We start from the raw sequence: 22,368 nt of genomic DNA on the forward strand, positions 1-22,368 counted from the left end.
AATATGCATGATAGGTATAAGACTTGGTTCAAAAACATACCTTATATACTATAACTAAATCTAATTCTTACTCCAGATCCCATTCTTCCAAATTAATGATGGCTACCTTCTAGATTTTTCTGGATTTGTTTCTATTCTGAATGGCTATGTACATTCGGATGCCCAAGGAGGGCATCTGTTTATATTGTTTATATAATATTTTAAGAAATATTTATTGAGTACCTATTACTGTTATCCAAACACAAATCTTGGTCTTTGGCCAAATAGGTCATCCTGGTGTTTAAGATATTTATATTCTTCCATCAAGGCAAGTTAGCAGCGAAGAAAGTGTCTAGCGTTTGCAACCTCGGCAGTTTTCAACTGTCATCCCCAACTTCCGATCCCAGATTTAATGCAATGCAGTAGAGTATGAAACTGTCTTAGGCCACATTTACCTAGATACATTACATAGTAATTTCAACGTAGCTATGCCTGATATACCAGACATAGAATCATGCTAAATCACTGAATATTTCTGAAAGAAAAGGAATGTGACTGTGTCTTATCTCCAATTTTATAAACTTCTAGCAGTCTTTATACCCAGGCAGAAGGCTATGAAGGAGTCAGGACTGTGACTATCCTAGACCTCACTGATGTCTCAGCTCTCCCTTCCCTGCCCAGAAAATCCATTTGAGGACTGTAGTAGAAGAGTATAGCTGGCTTATCTCTCTACCCACCGATTATGTTACTCATAGGCACTGTTCTTTGCTATTCAAATACAAGGATAGCTGAAATCAAAAGCATTTTCTCTGGTTTTCCAGTTTATCAAACTCCATGGAGGCTAAATCCTAGAGAATGGCAAGAAGTGCAAGGCACATTGGGCAGAAATCTTAGTCTACATTACCCTTCCTCATCTCAAATAATATCACAAATTTTCAAGAATGTCTATTCTTTGGTCATTAGTCCAGGAGCACAAACCATTCTTCAAAGGTCACTGAATCTGTCATCTAGTACAGAAATCTCAAACATCCTGCTAAATATTTCTTTTGATGGGGAATGTGGGCCTTTTATACTCGATGTAACATATCGAGTTATTAAATGTTTCCTAATACCTTTCCAGGATTTATCAGGGAAGTCTATATTAGGTATTAAAATATGTACAATTCTAAGGAGTTACAATTTTTAGTGATTTTTATTTTGACTTGATTGTGTTATCCATGTTGATAAGAATCCATGACTGTTTTGAACCAGCTATTTCATTTTCACATCACTAATTCTTCATACAAAGGAAACCTTCGTTCCCTTTTTTCCCCATATCATGGTTGTTTGCTTTCCCACCATCATGGCTTCCTTAAATGTTCTGTGTTTCAAACCAAATACCAGTTTAAGTCCTACATCCTTATTTTTAGGAGTGTATTATTTTAATGACATCCTGACATCCGATAACTTACAGGTTCCTATTAAAGTCCAGTCACCATAGAAAGGATTAAAAATTATTTTCACTTAGAAAACAAAATAAAATAAAATATGGAATGAAGAATGATAATACTCAAATTGCAACTGATTATCAGCTACTCAGAGGAACTCTGAAACAAGGAGATACCTCTGCCAAACACAGACTGCTAAGACCTTGTATAGGCACCCTTAGTGGGAAGCAAAGTAGCTCCCTTCACTTACAAAATAAGGAAAAAATAAGAGGTTAACAAATTCTTACTACATACCGGTAACATTCCTCCTAGGCTTTTCAAACATCACAGAGTAAACATTTAAAACCTGTGTTTTCCACTAATGTCTTTTAAATGAGGTGCATTATTCTGTGGACTTAATTAATGTTGATCCATGAACAGTACAAGATAGTCTATATAAAATGTGACTAGCACATACTAGCATTTCAACAGGTTCATTTGAAAAACCCTGTACTCACCATTTTCTGTGTCAACTTGACACAAGCTAAAGTCATCAGAGAATAAGGAACCGCAGTTGAAGAAATGCTTTCATGAGATCCAGCTGTGAGGCATTTTCCCAATTAGTGATTGGTGGGTGGTGGGCATCCCATTGTGGGTGGTATTATCCCTCTGCTGGTGGTCTTGGGTTCTATAAGAAAGCAGGCTGAGCAATCCAGGAGAAGCAAGCCAGTAAGCAGCACCCCTTTATGCCCTCTTCATTAGCTCCTGCCTCCAGGATCCTGTCCTGTTTGAGTTTCTATCTGGACTTCCTTAAGTGATGAACATCAATATGGATGTGTAAGTAGAATAGGCCTTTTTCTCCCCAACTTGCTTTTTGGTCATGGTATTTCCTCACCTCAATAGAAACCCAGACTAAGACACTCATGTAGAGAACAATGACACTCTTATGAACATTTGCTTCCAAATGTTATTGTATTTCAAATGTATGATACATTTTCTAGATGTTTCCTCTAACTCTAAAATGGGATCTTGGAATTATCAGTCATTAGGCAGTGGGACAAACTTCTGTTACTCCTGAGAGACTCAGGAGATGACTGAAATCATCCTGAAGTTTGAGGAAAGCTGCCTAAAGGAAAGTAGAGCTGAAATGCTCTGTCCTTACACCCACAAACCATTTCCAGTTGAGGTGAGAGATGGCAGCTGCCTGAAGGTTAAAAGTCTCTGACTCAGGAGAGAAGATTGTTCATACTAGTTTCGTTTTTCTTCCATCTTCCTACCCTTCTCCTTTGGGTAATTATGCCCTTGAATATAAATTAGGAAAGCCTGAAAAATTAAAAACCGTGTCACCCAGGACAACTTGCTGGTTGCAACTCATTTCAACTGTCTGTGACTCTTCCTCAGGTGTTCCTCAGGCCTCATTGTTAGAAAGATCTCATATCTCAAACTCAAAAAGACAGGCTTTTAGTCATTTGCACAGAAAGTGTCTATATTCCAGAGTAGCAGAGTAGCAGAGTAGCGTCTTACTGTCAGTTCTACCACTTTTCCTTGGTGTCTTTGATCAAAGTGTCCAGCCTTCCCTGAGCTCAGTTCCCTCATCTGAAAGTTCATCTGGAAGCTTTCTTTCAGTTATGAAGGAAAGAAGATTGAGAGGAGGGACACGCCTAACAACATGGCAGTGGTTTAAATAGCTGGGTAATGGTTCAAAACATCCAGATAGATCATAGCAGAGCTCTATATGCAGGTATGTGTAGCTGTGAGTACGAAAAATAAACACACAAAAAAGTGTCACAAATCATTTGGTAGTGAGTGGATTATTCAATAATTAGCTGGCATCCTTTCCCCAAAGGATAAACTTATATTGTCATCACATTTCCAAACTAAACTAGATCAAGATAAATTGGGGAGCTTGCTAAAAAATAAAAGTGCCATCATTTTTTTAAAAACTGAGACAGGACTGATGATCTGCATCTTATCTCTTTATATGGTTGAATTTTATAACAACAACAATGGCAGAACTTGCTGAAGGAATAGTACCCTGTGTGACTACAAGAACATCAAAGTAAATAAAATCAAGAAGCAAAAAGTCAGGAACTATATGTGTAATAAAAAGGATGGAAAATGTATCTTCTCAATACATAAGATCGCAGAAATCCTCACAGAAAAGGCTCTGCATTGCAACGTTGTCTGTGACTGAAAACAGCAGAACCACCAGAGAGCCACCAGCAGTAGAATGCTTAAATAACCCAAGGTGCTTCCATGCTACGAAATGAAATTACTTTTAAAAAGAGAATGCAGTATTTTTATGGATTCTGGATTAGAAAGATGCCTGTGATATAGCATAAAGGGGGGGGAGGAAATAATCACTAATTCATTATTTTTTAGAAGAAAACTTTGTATTTGTGTGCTATATTATACAAGTATCCTATATAAATATCTATTACCATATATAATGGTGGGTAAACGTGGGTCATTAGAAGACTATCCAGAAGCCACGCCTACTGGTTAATACATAACTACAATGAAGGCGTTTCATCAGAAAACAGGGGAAGGCTTTACTTCTTCCTCCTTGTTTCCTTTTATTAGCACATTTTAAGGGCTATACAATAATTTTTATACAAATAAATGAAATGGACTAAAAAAAAAAAACAATCAAAATTATACTGTCTCAGTTAAAAAGATGGCAAGAAATAGTCACAAAGGAGAAAATACACAAGGTCATTCACATTTGTTCATTTCTTTCCCACTGCTCACACTAAAGGATCTAAAGTTGAGAGAATAGAAAATAGCAGGCCATTTTTCATCTACAGTGATTACTTTTTAAAGAATGCACCAGGTAATAATGACTTAACAAGGCCCTTGCACACGTTGCCCTGAAGACCAGTGCTTGTTCTCACAGCATGGACTTGTACTACCAGAGAACGTGTTTGAGACATTTGTTTGTTAAGGGTCACACCAAACTTCTTGTATCAGATTTATGGAAGTAGATCTCAGTGGTCTGTGCTTCATATGCCTTTCTGAGTTGCTCTCATGAGCAGTAAGGGAAATGTACTGGCACCCTCCCACTGAGGGTAGGGTTCCCACCAGCAGCTCTCTTAAGCCAGATGATGTGGTAGGAGGCTGTTCTGTGTGTGTATGGGCTACCTGCACCTTTTGCTTCTGCCCATTGAAGGCTGCAGGCAAAGGGCAGTTTCCTACTTCACCCAGTCATGAAGCTTTCTGCAGACAGTGCCAAGCACTTTCGGTGGCAAGCTGGTGGGGTCGTGAGTTCACCTGCTCAAAATGAGAGACACTTCCTATGGAAATAACTCCAAAATTTTAAGAAAGAGTACATGGTAAGATTATGTTATTTACTATGTTTACATGTACTAAACCCTTAGTGTATGCCCATTTTTACCATAAGAGGTAATTACAAAATAACATGCACTACACTTCTAAGGCACAGCAATTGCTCATGCTAAACCTGAGAAATGCTGAATTCAGAACTTTAGAAAGAGTATTTCTTCAAATACATGGAGCAATTACATTATATACTCATTTATATTCTGTAAGTACTGACAATGCCCTTTTTTTTCAAAAGCTAAGAACAGACTCCCCATCACCCTTCAAACTAAAATCCTTACCATTACTAAGGATCTCCAAGTTCCTACCTCCTCAGCCTGGCTTCCAAGTCCATTATCCACACTGTACCTTTCTCTACTCCCAGAACTGCCAGCACAGCCTCGTCCTGCAGCACTGAACTTGCTAGGCCTTTCCTGGAATCTTCTCTCTCTCCCAAGGGACAGCACCCTGTCTGCTAAAGACAACATGTTTCACCACTCACTGCAACTTGAAACTATCTGAGTAGTGTTTGAAAATGGCAACCGCCAGATCCTGCCCACGGGATGTAAGCACGGATCTCTGAGGACAGGTCATTGGGATTTTTGAAGTGCAGTACAAGAACTAACCCTCCCTCTCTTAGTTTTCTTGTAAAGCATTTCATGACTGAAATCACATTATCTATTGAATAATGTTCATTTGGCTATTTCTTGCCCTCCACTTCAAGATTCTAGTCACCCCTCGGTTTTCTTAGAGGATCACTTTTGGCACAACACTAAAGCCTGTGGATGTTGAAGTCTTACAAAATAGTTCGGTATTTGCACACAACCTATGTACATCCTCCCATATACTTCAAATTATTTTATATTTTTTATACCAAATATAATTTGTATGCTATGGAAATAGTTGTTATAGCACATTGTTTACGGTTGATGTAAAGGAAAACTCTCTATGCTTTCAACACAAATGTAATTTTTTTCTGTCAAATGTTTTCCATTTGAGGATGGCTAGATTCCCCAGATACAAAATCTATGGATAGGGAGGACTGGTTGTGTGAGCTCCTACTGGGTTTTACTCACTGCAATTATTTCAACATTCAGAATAGCAACTGGCACATAGTAGGTTATTAAGGAATACACTTTTTAAAATTAAGGTTATTGATGAGTGAGATAGCTAAATGGGTAAAGTATTTGCTGCACAAATATGAGGTCTTGAGTTCAAATCCCCAGTGCTCATATAAACCCAAGTGTAACCATGTGCATGTCTAGCACCCAAATGTTCCTATGGTGAGATGGGAAACAGACAGGATGGCCAGATGCTCCCAGGGCAACCAGGTGCAAAATTCAAAACGGCAAATAGCCAGATTCCCTTTCTCAAATATGGGGAAAGACGAGGACCAACTTCCACATGCACACTGTAGCACACACATAACTGTACTCGCTCACAGGCGTGCACACATGCCATGCACATACACATAAACACAAAGAATTGTACTCATAAAATTTTCACTTTTCCCTAATAGAATGTATTCCTATATAAAGAAAAATATTAAAGCTTCTTAAATATGCCTTGAAATAACTGTCATATTTGAGGTACTGTGATTAGCATGATGAAGGCGTTCAACGACAGCATCACTAGAATTCCCTTCTGCTACTCAGAGTGGCAGGGCTGTGGCTCTGACAGCCTGTTTTATTTATCATTGTTGATATCTTTCAAAATACATAACTAGAAATAGGTCGTTAATTGAAGCCCATGGCTATTCATTTTTAAATTTGCTTTCCTGACATCCTATTAGACAATTTGAATATTATTTTAAAGGTGCTTTAGACTATCTCTATAATGTCTGATCAATAAAAATATGAGGCAAGTGAATAATTGAAAGTGTTTCAATCTTCTGAATTGAAATTAATGCAAAGTAGCTCAATAAATGGAAAAAAAGCAGGCTGTGTTACCTATCAATAGGCAATTGCCATATTGGGTTTTTTCCTATAATGTGCTTTGAAAAAATTATATATGCATGGCTTTAAAGATTATTTAAAAGCAAAAATGTCAGAATATAGCAATAATTCCCACTTGAGATGCTAGTCATGAGCCGATTTTTGGAAACTAATAATGATATAGTATCTAGATATAAAATTGAAGACTACAATTAGTTTAAGCCAATTGATTTCCAGATTGACATATGACCATGGCTGGCTCAGATGTGAATGATCTCTCTGGAACACACTGACGTTAAAGGCAAATCTCAGTAAGAGTGCTCCAGCTTTCATTACATTTGAGCATTCTTCTGATGTGCTCTATGACTTTAAGAGAGAAGGTGGGAGTTTTGCAAATTCCCCAGTCTTATAAAAGGCCAAGGGAGGCAGCAGAATAGCTTGTGCAAACTGAGGGAAGGCAAGCATATGGTTAGCATGTATCCCCTCAAAATAGTCACAACACATAAGAAACATAAGTTGAGCATATTGAAGATTGATTCTATTTCTCACTGCCTCTCTTCACTAAGTGGTCAAAATTACAACTAACATTTCACACACTGAGACACATTTAGCAAACCAGGTATGTGGCTTGAAGACAGGAATCCGTTCTTCCCCAGCCTCTCCCCTAATCCAGTAACACCCTCTGGAAGTTCCTCAGACAGGACGAGGAGCACGGCAGTACACCTCCAGAACTGGAAACTTGTCCAATGGGAAGTTGTGTGGCTTTCTGTGGCCTTCACACATTACCATGGCAACAGTAAAACACAAACTTAGGAGGAAATTTTCAGGATCAAGGGTGGCTAAGCCTGATGATCTGACTTTGATCCTCAAGACTGATACGTTTGAAGTAAAAACCAATTTCTGCAGGTTGTTCTCTCAAACACACACACACGCACACGCACACACACAAAGCATAATATGTACATACATACATACATACATGATAACATTGATTTTTTTAAAGTTTACGCCCACCTATAAGCTATCTGCTTGAATCTGTGCTACTATTAAACATGCTGCTTTTCTTAATTCCATAGTAACTTTTTAGTCTTCTACCAAGTCCCTCTTTCAGCTTGAGTCATTTGGCTGTGATTGTATGTAACCAGGAAATGTCTTTCAGTTAGCTCAGATTCTGCTCATATTTTTTTGAAAAGCCTACCAAATATAAGGCTTTCCTGAGAGCTTCTGGGTTTTGGTTGGCTGCTTGGGTGATTGGTAGATTTGTTTTGGTTTGGTTTGGTTTGGTTGTTTTATTTTGTTTTGCTGTCTTGTTCGGGCCTCGAGTCTAATGTCTGTAGCATTGTAGTACAGATTGCTTCTTTAATAATCCAACTGGATGGGTCACGCTCCTTCCTTCTGCACCTGACAAGGAGTAGGATTGGTGGTTCCATTTTCTCTTCCTATAGTGCTATAAGCTACTTCTTCTCTGCTCCTCTAAAACAATAATTCTGACCCACTCCACAATTTTATTAACTTTTTCTTTAACTCAGTGGTATAAGTGTCGTTCCTACAATGAATACATATCAATTGCTATCTCAGAACACAGTAATAAAGTCATAATTATGTATTTATTAGGCTACATTGGAAAAAGCAGTGTCTCTTCAGTCTTTCTAAAGAAAAGCTGGTCATCAGGTTATTTTTGATTTCTTCATGCTGCTTGTAGAATTTACAAGCACTTATGTATGTATGCTTGCTATTAAAATTTCTTGGGAATAAATTAACGGCAAATAAACATCTATCAGGGAAATTCCAAAATACTGATAGAAGAGCTAAATGTTTTCTGTACCTTCCTAATCACCCACCAGTTCATAGTACTTTAATCTCTCCACTATGCCTTTGTTCTTACATTTCTTATTCATATTTGTTCTATGCAATTTAGTTTTTGTCTTGTAATAAAGGATGGATGTCTTTCATCTTTATTCTGGAAAAAAGTTAAATTGCAACTTAGAATTTGCAACCCTGCTAGTGGAGTCTTTAAGGATGATGAATATGTCCACCTAAAGAGGGAAACTGCCCAGAAACAGCCACGTCTCACCTCCCTCTAGGCTGGCAGCAGAGGCTGTGAACCCAGAGAAAACACAGGCTGGGAAAACCCAGTACATTTTCAGAATTGCAGACAAGGCCCTTAACAGAGCACGCTGGGGCAGAGTTTCCCTGTCTGTATATCTCAGTGCCACTGAGGCAATAAATCCAGGCACATCCTTGAGGTTAGAGAGGACACAAGGTGAGCATAAGCGGGACCATTTTCTCCACAGTCTTTTCAGAATCTTCATAACAGCTTCATGCATCAAAAGTTACAAACCACAATACTCTTCAAAATGTATCTGGGGCGCCATCTTTATGAAACCTTGGAAAAAAATGACGTTCCACAGAACTCACTCTAGTCAGAGCTTCCTGGAAGGTATTGCCAACCATGGTCTGCCTTCCAACTGCTGCTGGAAGAACCTCTTACTACCTTTTTTGTTTTCTTCCATGTATACTACGTTACACAATGCACATGCAGACTTTTTATTGTTTGTGTGAGACTCTATTCTTACATGTGCTTTACTAGTTAGGCTCTCAGCTGTAATTCCTATCTAGGCACCCAGGGAACTAGAAGATGGACTATTATGATGCGACATGTAGATACTCTTTCATAATACTCTAATTATATTTTGGAAACACTGATTGATTTCCTATGTGCTTCCCCATCAGCCACTTGATTATTCAGGAGTCTAGCAAGGTTTATATTTGAATAGCTAAGTTTACAGTAGCACTAAGACTCTTTCCAGGCACCCTAATTTCAAAACTTTCCATGCTAGGAGTGTCTGTCCCTACAATCTACAAGAGGGGTGCAATCTAATTTAAAATTTAGTGTGAACCTATATTTGTCTGTCAACATGAATCATTTGATTAAATCATCAGCAATTTTTACCACATATTAGTGTTCAACCCCAGCATCACTTCTAAAATTGGTTTTTCAACATATTAACTACTGTTTCATTGCTATTCAGAAAATAAACTGTACACACATCTCTCTCTTATATACACACATACACACACACACAATGCATTTAATAATGATAGTAAGCTAATTAGCCCATATTCCATATAACACCCATCCATATTGTCTTATCTCTTAACTACATCTTGTTTTTCTAGAAGGCATAGCAAGTGACTTGATTTTCTTAATTTAAGAAACAGCTATCAAAATGTAATCTGCACTAATCCAGACATGGTAAAAATATAAAGCTGTTTTATTCTGAAGGGTTTACATTGAAACAGATCACTTCAAAGCTCTCATCAATTAGCATTATCAAAATCAGACAGGAAATTTGTAGAGAACACACTTGAAGAATACAGGTTTGAGATGAGATGAATGTCTTTTCTTCATATATGCATAAAGGCAAAAGCTGAGCATTAGAACACTAGGGCAAAGAGCCTATACACTAGAAGGAGCCACCATAGCCCCACAGCTGAGATGGAGCGACCTGGACATGCCCCACTATCCTCTACTCTCCAGTCTATGCAAACTCAGTCAGTACCCACCTCTAGATTTAGCCTTGTCCTGAGATCTGAGGCAGGGTCTTCTGCCAGTGCAATCAATCAGTCAATCAATCAATCAATCAATCAATAGCCTATAACACTTGGAGTACAGAAAAGTCTCTGTCCTCAGTCTAGCCTCTTTTCTCCTTAGGGCTACATCCCACTAGTGGTGCTTTGTGGATGAGAGCTGAGCTTCACTGACAATGGATGCGTTACCCCATCACTTCCTGGCAGCCATGATTATCCCCTGCACTTTCCAAATCCTAGATATGCCTTGACTTCTGGCCTTACTTTTTAAGGGTGTCAACTCAGTTTGAGTTCCCAACTAATCTCAACTCTCCTGTCCACTATTTTTGTCCAACAACAATGAGAACAGTGAGGATTGGAAACTATATCTTCATCCCTCAGTCCATCCTTACATCAGGTGACTCCTCCTTCAGACTCTCTAGACTCCAGTCCCTAATGATCTTGCAATACTCAGATGCCATTGCCAGGGCATTTGCCATCACACAGGCACTCTGCCTTCTCCATAGCGTATGACCAAAGAGCACCGGTCTCTGCTGGGTAACTCTTTGCAGTTGAGACATTTACTGTCAGTAGGTAAAGTTACAACTGATTTTGCCTGCTGAGCACTCAATTACTTGTTATGTTTTGTTTTATCCATTATTGTCTTTGGCAACTTCTCTTGTCTTGGAGTCATTAGAGTTGGTATCGTATCATAAAGGCACTCATTTAAAAGCAAAAGATAAAACCCTTTTTTACTTTAAAATAAGTCTTACTAATGACTTTTCTAGCATTCTTGCCAAGAAGAAGTTCAGACACATAACAAACTGAGGTAAAGTGCCATGCTGCAGGGAACTAAGGCCTGTCTTACTCACCAGATTTGGGAAGAGGAGGCTCATGTCACTACACTGCCTTTTGAAAAGTGAAGCATCAAAGCGATATAGCCCTTTTTACTTTCAAAGGAAGCCTTAAATTTGAAATCTCTGGTAACTCACTGATACTCTAAAAATATGAGACTCCCTTCCAGAAATGTAGCCATGCCAACAATACTAACAGGTACAAATGTTCTCCACTTAGAGCAGGAGGAAAAGAAAAATGTAAAGCAGGATGTCTTGGATTCTTCGCTCAAAATTGCAGTCATTTTGCCCACAATAAATGTGCTATAACCAAACTGACAATCAGCACGGTATAGTGAAGGATGGAAATTCCAAGCCTCTTACAAGCAGATTCAATAATCACATAAGAGGCACAGGAGCGAAAGGTTGGTATAAGGGTGTTAACAGACACTCACAGATGATGTGTCCTTAAGAGCGGGGACCACACAGCCTGCATACCAGCCTCAGTTCTGCATGTCACCAGTCCCCGTGCACATAGGGCCTTAGCCATTTTAGCTGCCCAACACAGCAAACAACAGAATCAGCTTTGTTGGGTTATTATAAGGATTAAATGGCACATTAAGATCATTTAAAATAATAGCTGATCATTGTTGTTTGGGACAATGTAAATCACCTATAGTCTGCTGGCAACACTCCATTACATTTACCTGGGCTGTGCACAACTATAAGCCAGAGCATGGGACTTCAAAAATTCCATTTGGAAAGTAATAAAAGTAAATAGAGTCTTGTGCCTCCTCTGACACTGAACTGTGTCGACAAGCGCTAGACAAACAAGACAGCTGTCAAGGTCTAAAAAGCTCAACAAAATCCCACACCGAGCACTGAGGCCAGCAAATAGTTTCACTCACACTCTTCTTGGGTCAGGTTGTCAGAAGTCTACAACAGCGTTTCTTAGCACCTGCCTTCTAGGGGCTGCCTTAGTTCCTTGCCATCTTTGAAAGTCCGTATTCCAAAATTTTGATAGGAAACTAGGATGTATCAACCATGCATGTTTTGTTTAAGTGTCAAGAAGGTTTGGTTTTTCACTTGAAAAGTTCTTTTGGGCCATGTAAGGAATACCTTTATTACAACATCTTTATATACCAAAGGTAATCCAGCTTTTTATATAATCCTCACGTAAGTATCTCTCTAACCTCTGGACGAGTCTTTGTGTAGAAATGCTACCTGATTCTTCATTCTATTAAGACATGTGAAACATCACCCATCTAACTGAATGGAGAAACAGAATTTTGATATATACCTAAATGTCACAGAGCCAAACTCCTCTACAAGACATATTCAGTTAGCTTCTGCCAGGAGCACTCAACTCACTAAAGTCTCACTTGTTCCCAGTTCTTATGTCTGTCTTCCATTACTAGTCATGCGTATACTTTCTATTATTATTTTGGATTCTAAGATAGCCTGTGAACATGTCACTTATGTAGTCCATCGATCATTAGCACACTGAAAGCTGCATCTTGTTGATTCCACAAGAAGTTTGCTGTTTAACATATTTATTCATATTGATGAAATATACGGCACAACATTCGTCTGTAATGAGGATTTCAGAGCGGACACAGTGGTGCTCACTACAGGGCCTGTTTGCATTCGTCACTTCATGAAGGGCTTGTGAACAAACAATGTGACAAGTTTCTTTGTTTTTCTCTTTTACCTGGAACTAGAGCTAGCTACAGTTTCACATTAAACTCCAATGGTATCTTTTCCTTTTCTTCTCCCTAGGATAGTGGCCAAAGCATCCCAGAATCTCATGTCTACACAAAGCTTGGGGATTGTATTTGGACCCACCCTTCTGCGGGCAGAAAATGAGTCGGGGAATGTAGCAGTACACATGGTTTACCAAAACCAGGTAGCGGAGTTCATGCTGACTGAATATGATAAGATCTTCAGCTCAGCGGAAGACTGACAGCAGAGACGAGCTACTGAGTATGTTCACATCTGTCTTGATGCCTAATATTTTTACATTTCTGTAAACATATTTCTGAAATATTTTTTCCTTCCAAGCGACAGATGCTTCATTTTGTGAAAACTTAGTGATGATTTTGTATTTAAGTTCCAAACATTTGAATAAAATAAATGACAATATTTTCCTATATGTGTTCTACATTAACCCCTTGGGTGTTGTGTTTTTTCCGCATTCTATAAATACATCATAAGTGTCTCACATTCTTAAATAATGTGTACAAGGTAGCATGAAGACACAGCTCTTCTCCTGCTGCTGGCCAGGTACATTCCAGTGAGTGTGCAGCAGTATGAGTATGTAGAGAACATGTGGATAAGGATGAGTGAGTATACACAAATGTGCTATCTCAAGATCCATAAACAGCAACTCCCCACGTGCCTAAGAATCCACAGAGAGGACACAAGCAGGAAGAAGGCATCTATGCACTCAATCTAAGTAGAGTTTTTTCACATTTCAGAAGTACAATCCAATGATCCCCAGTGACAGGTGAGCTTGGCAGATACAGCACATCGAGTGGCAACTTTTCTAAAGAACAAAGGATAGTTGCCAGGATTTGTTGTTAGACCATTCTCTATGTGTGAATACTATTTTGGTTCCACAAACAGATGATTCTATAAATTAAATGGATTACTCTTTATTTAATACAGGGATTGCATTTCTATTCCATTTTGATTCTCCATCAAACCCTGTATCTTTCCTCTCCCCAAAATGTAATTTTTATAGAATTTTTATTATGTTTTGAAGGATGTTTTATTGATGAGTTATACTAACTCCATCTAGAAAGTGCTATTTTTAAATGCTTGTATCGGTATGGCCTAAGGATTTCTTGACTAGACTCATATTGTTTAATCCATTTGATGGTTACTTTCAGTTGTGATGAATAAACAAAGGAATGGCTGTCTAGAATATATCAAATATTGCTGTATTTTGAAAAGTATGTACTAGCTGAACAAAACTCATGCCATTTTATGGAAGAATTCTGCTGTTAAAACATAAAATTATGTTTGAGAGCTTTTTAATAAACTCGTGTGGAATGAATAAAAGTAATCTAGTATGATAAGTAAGTCTAGTTATGAGTTTGTCCATAAAATTAAAAAAAAAAAAAAAGCATGTAAGTAATACGGTGTGGAGCACAGATTCAGGAGGAGATGCTCAGAACAGTGATGAGCTCATAGGCATAGGCTGTAGCATGGATGGGACACTCAGATATGAAAAAGTCTACTTAAGAGATAGCTAGATGTTCGTCAAGTACCAGCATCCACAGCAGTGCCTGAGGATGCTCACCTGAGGAAAGACCAATTATGCTTGAACCTTTTGAATGTATTTATCTTAGTAAAAGTACCTATATATGAGCTCATAGCCAAGAACTATGAAGCAGCCATAGTGAATAGTTAAATGTGATTTCATCAAGTGGGATGTATTCGCACACCACAAAGCCAAGGGAAGTCACAAGAAACAGAATTCCATGATCTAAAGTTGTCAGTAAGAATGAAGCCACAGAATGGCTAAACTGAAGAGCTTCTTACACGTACAACTTGTGCCTTTCAATAAAACACAGAGAAACATGAAGCATGGGTTTCTGGCATTTATTTCTCGTCTTCCTTAACACCATAGCAGTCTCAATGACGCCTTTTCCAAGACGTTAATTATTTCTCTTTTTTAATGAGAAAAACTTCCAGTATTAAAACACTGCATCTTCATGAATCCATCTTTAAAGATATTCTGGAAGCTTCAGACAGAGAGAAAGCCAAAGAGAAATGGCACTACCTGCTTTGAGCAAAGATCCACATCCCCTTCTCTCTGCTGCTTTCCAGATTCATAATCTTCAAACGCACCAGCTTCTTGATTTCCAATCAGATGGGATTTAGCCTGATCCAGACCCCAGCTGTGTCCTGTCCCTGCCTACTAAGGGCACTGCATCAGAGAACATGTTTTCTCTCTAGAGGGAGACCTTTCCAAGGTAGCAAGCCAACATGCCCATCACAGGATAGCACTTGCTCACTCTAAAAGCATAGAAAGGTTATAGCATTTCACAAAGGCATAATGTCTAGAATCACTGTCCTGAGTATCAAAGCCAAGTTTCTTCACTAGGTTGAAGAGCACTAAGAGATTTTATGAAACTTGGCAGTATTCTCCATTAAAACAACAACAAATACATATATATGTATGTACATATGTGTATATATATATATACATATATATACACATACATATGCATATATACACATATACACATGCATATATACATATATGCACGTGTATATGTGTATATATGCACATGTATATGTGTGTGTGTATGTTTATGTGTGTGTGTGTGTGCATGCATATATACCAGGAAATGTAGTGAGGGCTTCCTACCTACCTGGTCTGAGCTAGACCATGTTCTAGGCACTAAGGATATGGTTGTCATAAAAAGCACATATTATGTATTACTCACCTCTGTAGAAAAGGAAGACAAATCCCCAAGGATTAGTTACTATCCAGTACAAGATCACAAATGCTTGCCAACGGGGTAACCATGTTCACCACAGGATTCAACGCCTGCACATAGAAATGCTCAAATAGATCAGTAGTGCCAGTTACAGAAATGTTAGGAAAGAATAAGAAACAAGCTGTGCCTGGGGAAGACAGATTGGGCTGCACTGTTGAGATAACCTTGAGAAGTTCTATCGAATCTTGACTAATCAATGAGATTTACTAGACCAGGAAAAAAATACAGAAGGTACACCCAGCAGGAATGAGGAATGGCATGCACCAGGATTGGGGAAGACCTGATGCCCCCAGAGAATATTGAGAAAATCAATAATTAGAGATGGAAGCATATCTTCCTGGTAATTTTGGAAGACAAAACTACAAAAAGCCGTTGAGGTTAGATGTGGGCCAGAATATTCAGATCTTTTCTTGCAGACAAAGACGGTCTACTGTAAGTTAGTAAATAAGAGAGCCACTTAACAACTTGGACAAAGAATCTCTAAATATCCTAGTGGTCAAGAGATAGAAAACTCCTTTGAGAAGACTCCTATTCTCTTACAGTAGCTATGGCTCTGCAACTACATGGCTCATGTGTCTACATGTTTTTTAACACTTCCTACCACTACAATAATAATCTCATATTCTTGGAAGCATTTCCATACAATGATAAGACATCAACTACCAAATAGATATACAAGTACAAAGCTGTCTCTCTGAAAAATAAAACAAAAACACAAAAAACAAAAACCAAAGCAGTTAGAATGTCCATTTCATCCGGGCTCTATCCACCCAGCTCGTAAGAGACTCCCCCCCTCTTCATGGAAAAGATGGGTATTCTGTTTTCCATGTTCTGAGTCTGGCTTTGCTTAGCATGTGCCATATGACAGGATCATCATGCCACTGCTCGTAATTGAAAGCCTTATGATGGTTCACCCTAGCCAATTAGAAAACAAAGGATCCAATTAAGAAAAATTAGAAAAGCTGTTAGAAAGAAGCAGTCACTTGCCAACAGTGCTGTCCTTACAGCTTAACACAGCTAGAAATTGACCTGCACTTCTCTCTCCCACATTTATTTTTGTGAATTATAAGTTAATCACCCTGTCAATTCCTAATTAAAAGGCCCTGCAAAAATTTTTCATCCAAAAGGACCGTCACTAAAAGTTCTGGGTCAAATTGCTCTGTTGTCAAAAATGAGAAAAAATTCCAAAACAATATCAACTCTCTCCTAGGGAATTCAACATCTTCAATTAGAATACTTCCTCTGGTCAGCTCTGAAAACATATATGTATATATATATAATGTATGTATACATATACATGTATGTATATGCAAGTAAGATTACACAAACTTACTTGTATATATGTATATATATACAAACTAAGCAGGTTGTATTTATATATTTAGATATATACACATATATATGTAACAAAATTAATAAATTTTTTCACCATGTATTTGAAAAAGAACAAGGAAGGGTACGTGGGAGTTAAGAGGTGAGTTAGGGAAGAGGAAATGATGTAATTCTATTATAATTCCAAAAAAATTAATTTTAAAATATTTCATCTCATCTTTACAAGTAGATAGGTTTCTCTCTCTGTGTGTCTCTCTGTCTCTCTGTCTCTCTCTGTGTGTTGTGTGTGTGTGTGTGTGTTTCTTTAAGCCAAGGGCTGCACACTCAGATGCTGAGTGGGGCCAGGCATGTAGCGAAGAGTAAGGAGAAGCAGGCAGCCTGCACTATGAAGTGGTAACAGCTGGGGAAAACTCAAGCTCCCTGCCTGGCCAAAAGACAGGCTCCCACTCAGCTGGAGCTGATGTTGCTGATGTGGGAATGTGAGCAGTGTTGCCAGACCTTCAGATCTTTCACATGGAAAGCCAGAATTGAGAATCTTCTATGAAATCTGATTTTTAAGACATTAAATAAGCGACCAAATAAAACACATCTGAACAGACTCTGCCTAAAGATCAAGTTTCTTTTGTGGCCTCCGTGTTAAGCCTTCTAGGTTGCAAGGCTTGTTCCCCAGAAAATGGCAGTCTTTAGAGTAAATTTTGAAGACAAGGGAATGAGCCAAAGTAATAAGAAAGAACACACAAACAGCAAAATACATCGAACTTACTGTTCAAATTCTGAGCAGATTACTTAGTCCATTTGGAACTCTCTTGTTTTCTGATCTATTAAATGCAATATACATTTCTTTAAATCTTGCTGTCTAATGGAATAATGTGGTAAGAGCTAAAGTGGGTAATGCACATATCACAAATTGTCACTTAAGGGTGTAGATGATAGATCCATAATTTAATGACAAATAACTTTATAATCTAAGGATGATGGAAAGAAGGTTGGGGACTAAACTTTAAAAAGCCTTGAATGGCCTATCACAATTCTAGTGAAAAATGTTTATACCCTTGATCTTTCATCAAGGAAGCAACTGTATCAGAGTTGTGATGTAACGAAATAGAACTTGATGCGGGAGGAACTGTGGTCAGAAGATTGTTTCAATAGCACTATTAATGCAGTCTAGATTCAGACCAGCGAAGAAGTTGGTCTTGAGATCATCTGGCTGTTCTTTGTGGAGGCTTTACCCAAATCTTTGCTACCATGGCTAAATGAAAAAGCACCACTTCTGATTGGACCACATTTCTATAAACAGGTCCATTTCTGGATTACTTGATCGGCTCAGGCCATTGTTAATTCTAACATCCTCACAATGGTTTGTCATTTAACAGTCATTACTTTAATGTATTTGAACCAAGGTGTGGTCAAGGACTAGGAGACTGTGTATGCTAGCAGAGCTACCCCAGAAGGTCATGTGGTCATTTCCAGCACACCACATCAGTTTATCTCACTCTTCTCTCTTGTGCCAGTATTGCTTCTTTAGCTCCATGCAGGACTATGGAGGAAAATAGAGCTGAAGAGACTGACCTGGCTGGCTAGCATGTGTGACACACAAGTTCTTTATCAAAGATGGTCTTTGCAGATGTTGCTTATCGACTCTTCACAAGTGTCTTTATGTAAATACTCTTGCTGTCCCCAATTCATCCTTAAAGAAATATAAGCTAATAATAATAATAATGATGATGATGATGATGATGATGTTACAAAGTTAATGTAATTAGTAACTTGCCAGGGCATTATTCATATCCAAATAGTATGGCTCCAAGGGATCCTGCACGACTTGGGATGGCTAATCTGTCAGTTTGAAATGGTTAAATCTGGGATGTGGACTGTCCTGTTGGCTGGGATCTTGGGCTGAATAAAAACAGGGAGGAGAGTACCTGGACTGAGCACCAAGTATTCATTAGTTCTGTGGCCTGATGCACTCAGATGTAATGATGGTTTACCTTACCATGAAGCTCCGTACTCTTTGTGAGCTCATAGAAACCCTTTCTCCCGTAAGTGGCTTTATCAGGCATTGTGTCACAACAGTGGGGAGAGTGACTAATACACAAGCATACCACAAGGTTATTCAGGGACTGTAATTGGAAAACAAGGTAAGCACATAAACACCTCAAATATTTATATTAAATGTGGGAGGGGTGCTTTACTTCCATCTTAACATTCATAAGGGAAGAGAGAGAACTTTATGTGAGTTTCCCAAAGAGTGTAGAATGCTTCTGTTGCTCTAAATAAGTGACTAAACCACCTTGAAGATCAGCTCTTAGGATTTTAGCAGCCAGGAAATAGTTCATTTGCCTGAATGCTTTGCATATATAGTTCCAACTTCCCTTCACTGTGAAATAAACAGATAAGAAAAGCTCTTTACCCAAGTCCTTACAAAGCACATGTTCGGGTAGCTCTGACCTTATGTGGCACTTTATTAACCCAGGTGGATCATATTTGTCAGTGGCCAGTTATCATGCATCATATCATACTATGCAACATTGTATTAAAATTAGATCTAGCTCTATAGGGGCTTGTGCAAGATGAAAAAAAAAGTGGGTCCCCAGCAGTCTTCCTCTTAAATATAATTGTAAAAGAGGCAGGCATCAGGTCACGCTGTGGCTCATGCTGCTCAACAGTGATCCTGGAGCATTGGAGTGGTGAAAATACAGGGAACATTTTGAATACGGAGATGACAATTTGCTACAGTGGTGTTGTCAAGATGAAAATGTCTTGTATTCTGATGAGAGACCTAACAGAAGGTAACACAGGCACATACACACACACACACCCCTTATAAATGGGCATCTGGTTTGGTGGGATTTTTTTTTTTTTTTTGATTTTCAGGTTTTTGCTAGTTTATACTTAATATAACACACCCAGTGTCCACAAAATTCTTAAGCTTGATTCTGGAGAACACTTCTTATTCAGTTTGGAGAGTATATATAAAGCAGCAAGGGAGACAGTCAACACCATGCCCATGGTGTGTGCTAAGTGCACACTTGTTAGATCAATGAACCAAGAAAAACACCAAGAACATAAGCGGATGAACGTAATCCACCATAGTGTTTCCTATCAAGTTAACTGTAGTGTCTAATGTCTTTGGTGCAGCCAAATCACTGGTATTTATGTTGATTCCTAGCCCTAAATTAAAAAGGACCATCAAAGAAAACCCCTTCATCTACGTCTCTTGAAGGCTGAGTCCCCAAGAAATGCTGCTTCACTACAGCTCAGTGGAGGCAGCAGATTCCCTGCCAGCCTGATCCCTACAAATCTGACAGCAGATGCTCACATTCAGGAAGCATCCTGGTATCTATGACACCTAGTGACATCATCCACCACTTCCCTGCACTTTCACACAAGTGACTTCCACATTATCTGAATACTATAGAGTGAGGGCTTTCCAATCAATCTATCAAAAAGCCAAGCTCACTGCAAAACACGAAGCCTTGACCTGGAAAACCTCCCTTTCCTCTGGCGCTGTTTGAGTTGACAAGTTTCCTTGACATACAAGTTTCAGAACAGGGACGTAACCATTGCTCCATCCGTTCTCACATCACTAGCAAATGCATTCTAAATCCATATTGTGCAGCATACTTGCAGACGTGTGGATTTTTCCACATCATTTGGTGACATTTTACACAGTTTAATTTCTGCTCTTTCTTTCTAGACCCTGCCTCCCGACTCTCCCTTTATGCATTCCACCAGCAAAATTTCATAGAGCATCCTACCCTGGGCTCAAATTCCTTCCTGTCCTTCAGCATCTCTTTGCTTGGCTGCTGTGAAGTTTACCAGGAAGTGACCATCTGTTAAATTCAAGCATCCCAAAGAAAGGAAAAGGACAGCAACGTTCATCTGCAGAGGAGAGAGTGTTAGTGGAACTGAGTAGCCTGAAAGGACGGAGCCCCAGAAGATGCCATGGGATAGGGACCTGGGGTCCAGATGCTCCAGCCCTGCAGGCTGCCTGGTGAAGGTAGTGTTCAACCTGGAGGAGGCTCAGGACACTACTGAAACCAAAACTGGTTTGCACTCACTGCTTCCCTAGCTATCAGCTCTAAGGTCACAGTCACTAAAACTGGAAACTCTAAAATGACTTCAAAAAGGCAAACGCTAACCAGATTTCACACTGGATTTCATTTTACTTGGCATTACAGAAAGAATGCAGGTATTAAATAGACTGCTTCCTGTATACAATGAGGTTAATTAGTGGTGAGGGATGGAAAATCAGTGTAGACATAACTCTTTTCGACAGGTATCAAAAATAATCCCCTGATCCCTGCCGTCTCCAGCTGCATTGAGAGAGGAGCAATATAAAAGGCTCTTTAAGCACAAATTTTTTCAAACATTCTCCAGGTGTCCTTGCCTGGTTAAATAGGCCCTGAGTCTCCTGCTCCTGTGCCATTTCTTGCTCTTACTTAGGGGCTCAGTTAGCTACTCACACTGAATTTTGTGGTGCCCAGAAAGGCTTTCCTACAAAGTGGCTGAGATTGCACACAGAGACAGACAAGAGAACAAAAAGCACTGTACTGAGGCCTGAATGGGACTTCCCTAAGCTCCTTATCAATAAGGTTAATAAGGGTCTATGCAATTTACTGATCACTGTAAGGCAACAGCCTCCTCCAGCTCCCAATCTCCATGCTACTGCTGCCTGTTAATGCCTTCCACAGCCAATCACATAAAAGAACCTTTGCCGACACTCCAGAGAGGACGCCCCAGTTCAGGATCCTGGCCTCTATAAAATCGCTGGTCTGTTATTATACTCCTACCTGCCCTAGTTAAGCAGATTAACAGTTATTTCCTAGAATTTGATCATGAGGTTCTTTGTAATTGAAGCTGGAGTACTCAGATATTACTAAAAAATGTATTTCTGAGAAACACACTCCTTTTTTCCTCTGGTTTAATTTTGTTATCCTCAATCATATGCATGATATGAAAAAAATCCAAACTTCTATCTCCTCTATAAAATACATGTCATATCAAAAAGGTGACAAGAGGGGGGAAAAGTAATTAGTGAGTTCACAGAGTTCAGTGGAAAAGTTAAAATGGAGTAACACATTACTTTTTATGTTAAGATTTCACAAGACAAATCTTGCCTGTGTTTTAATTGCATGTGACCCTGGCAGTCCTACTCTGAAATGAAGTGCCGTAAAATTAAAGATGACAGACGCTCAAAACAAGTCTTGTGATCTTGATTAAACTACAAAGACCACACTCTCGCTGCTGTGACTCAGATACCATGCGCTGTTTTATTTGGGGAATTGCTTCATTAATGCCTTCTTTGACTAGACATGTTTATTATTAAAAAATACTGAATATGCTGAAATATTGCATGGCTAAATAATTTTTTTTTAAAAAGCAAATTGTAAATGAGAAATGTTTAAATATGCCAAAGACCTAATTCGTTTTATAAATGTTTCATGATTATATATATATATATGTTATAAATACAAATATATGC

General features: G+C 38.8%; 1 protein-coding gene and 1 long non-coding RNA gene across 9 annotated transcripts in view; one reads left to right on the forward strand and one right to left on the reverse strand.

The window, feature by feature from the left end:
* The window catches only part of LOC116090136, a 37,441-nt gene extending 18,557 nt beyond the window's left edge, over positions 1-18,884 (reverse strand). For 2 of the 4 annotated variants that reach the window (XR_004118573.1, XR_004118572.1), the window contains exons 1-3: positions 18,806-18,884; positions 18,453-18,570; positions 15,498-15,601 (exon numbers count right to left, since the gene is read on the reverse strand). This is a non-coding gene — a long non-coding RNA (uncharacterized LOC116090136). Of the gene's footprint in view, positions 1-15,497; positions 15,602-17,646; positions 17,702-18,452; positions 18,571-18,805 lie in introns of all 4 variants that reach the window. The other 2 variants (XR_004118574.1, XR_004118575.1) reach the window with 2 other exon arrangements.
* The window catches only part of Arhgap15 (Rho GTPase activating protein 15), a 611,414-nt gene extending 589,181 nt beyond the window's left edge, over positions 1-22,233 (forward strand). For 2 of the 5 annotated variants that reach the window (XM_031370149.1, XM_031370151.1), the window contains exon 14: positions 12,820-14,629. In XM_031370149.1, the coding sequence (XP_031226009.1) occupies positions 12,820-13,003 (184 nt within the window). In that variant the 3' untranslated portion in view covers positions 13,004-14,629. Of the gene's footprint in view, positions 1-2,147; positions 2,563-12,819; positions 14,630-20,580 lie in introns of those variants that run through there. The other 3 variants (XR_004118571.1, XM_031370150.1, XM_031370152.1) reach the window with 3 other exon arrangements.
* Positions 22,234-22,368: the final 135 nt, after the last annotated feature.

The sequence above is a fragment of the Mastomys coucha genome, unplaced genomic scaffold (assembly GCF_008632895.1).
Source record: "Mastomys coucha isolate ucsf_1 unplaced genomic scaffold, UCSF_Mcou_1 pScaffold15, whole genome shotgun sequence".
Lineage (NCBI taxonomy): Eukaryota > Metazoa > Chordata > Mammalia > Rodentia > Muridae > Mastomys > Mastomys coucha.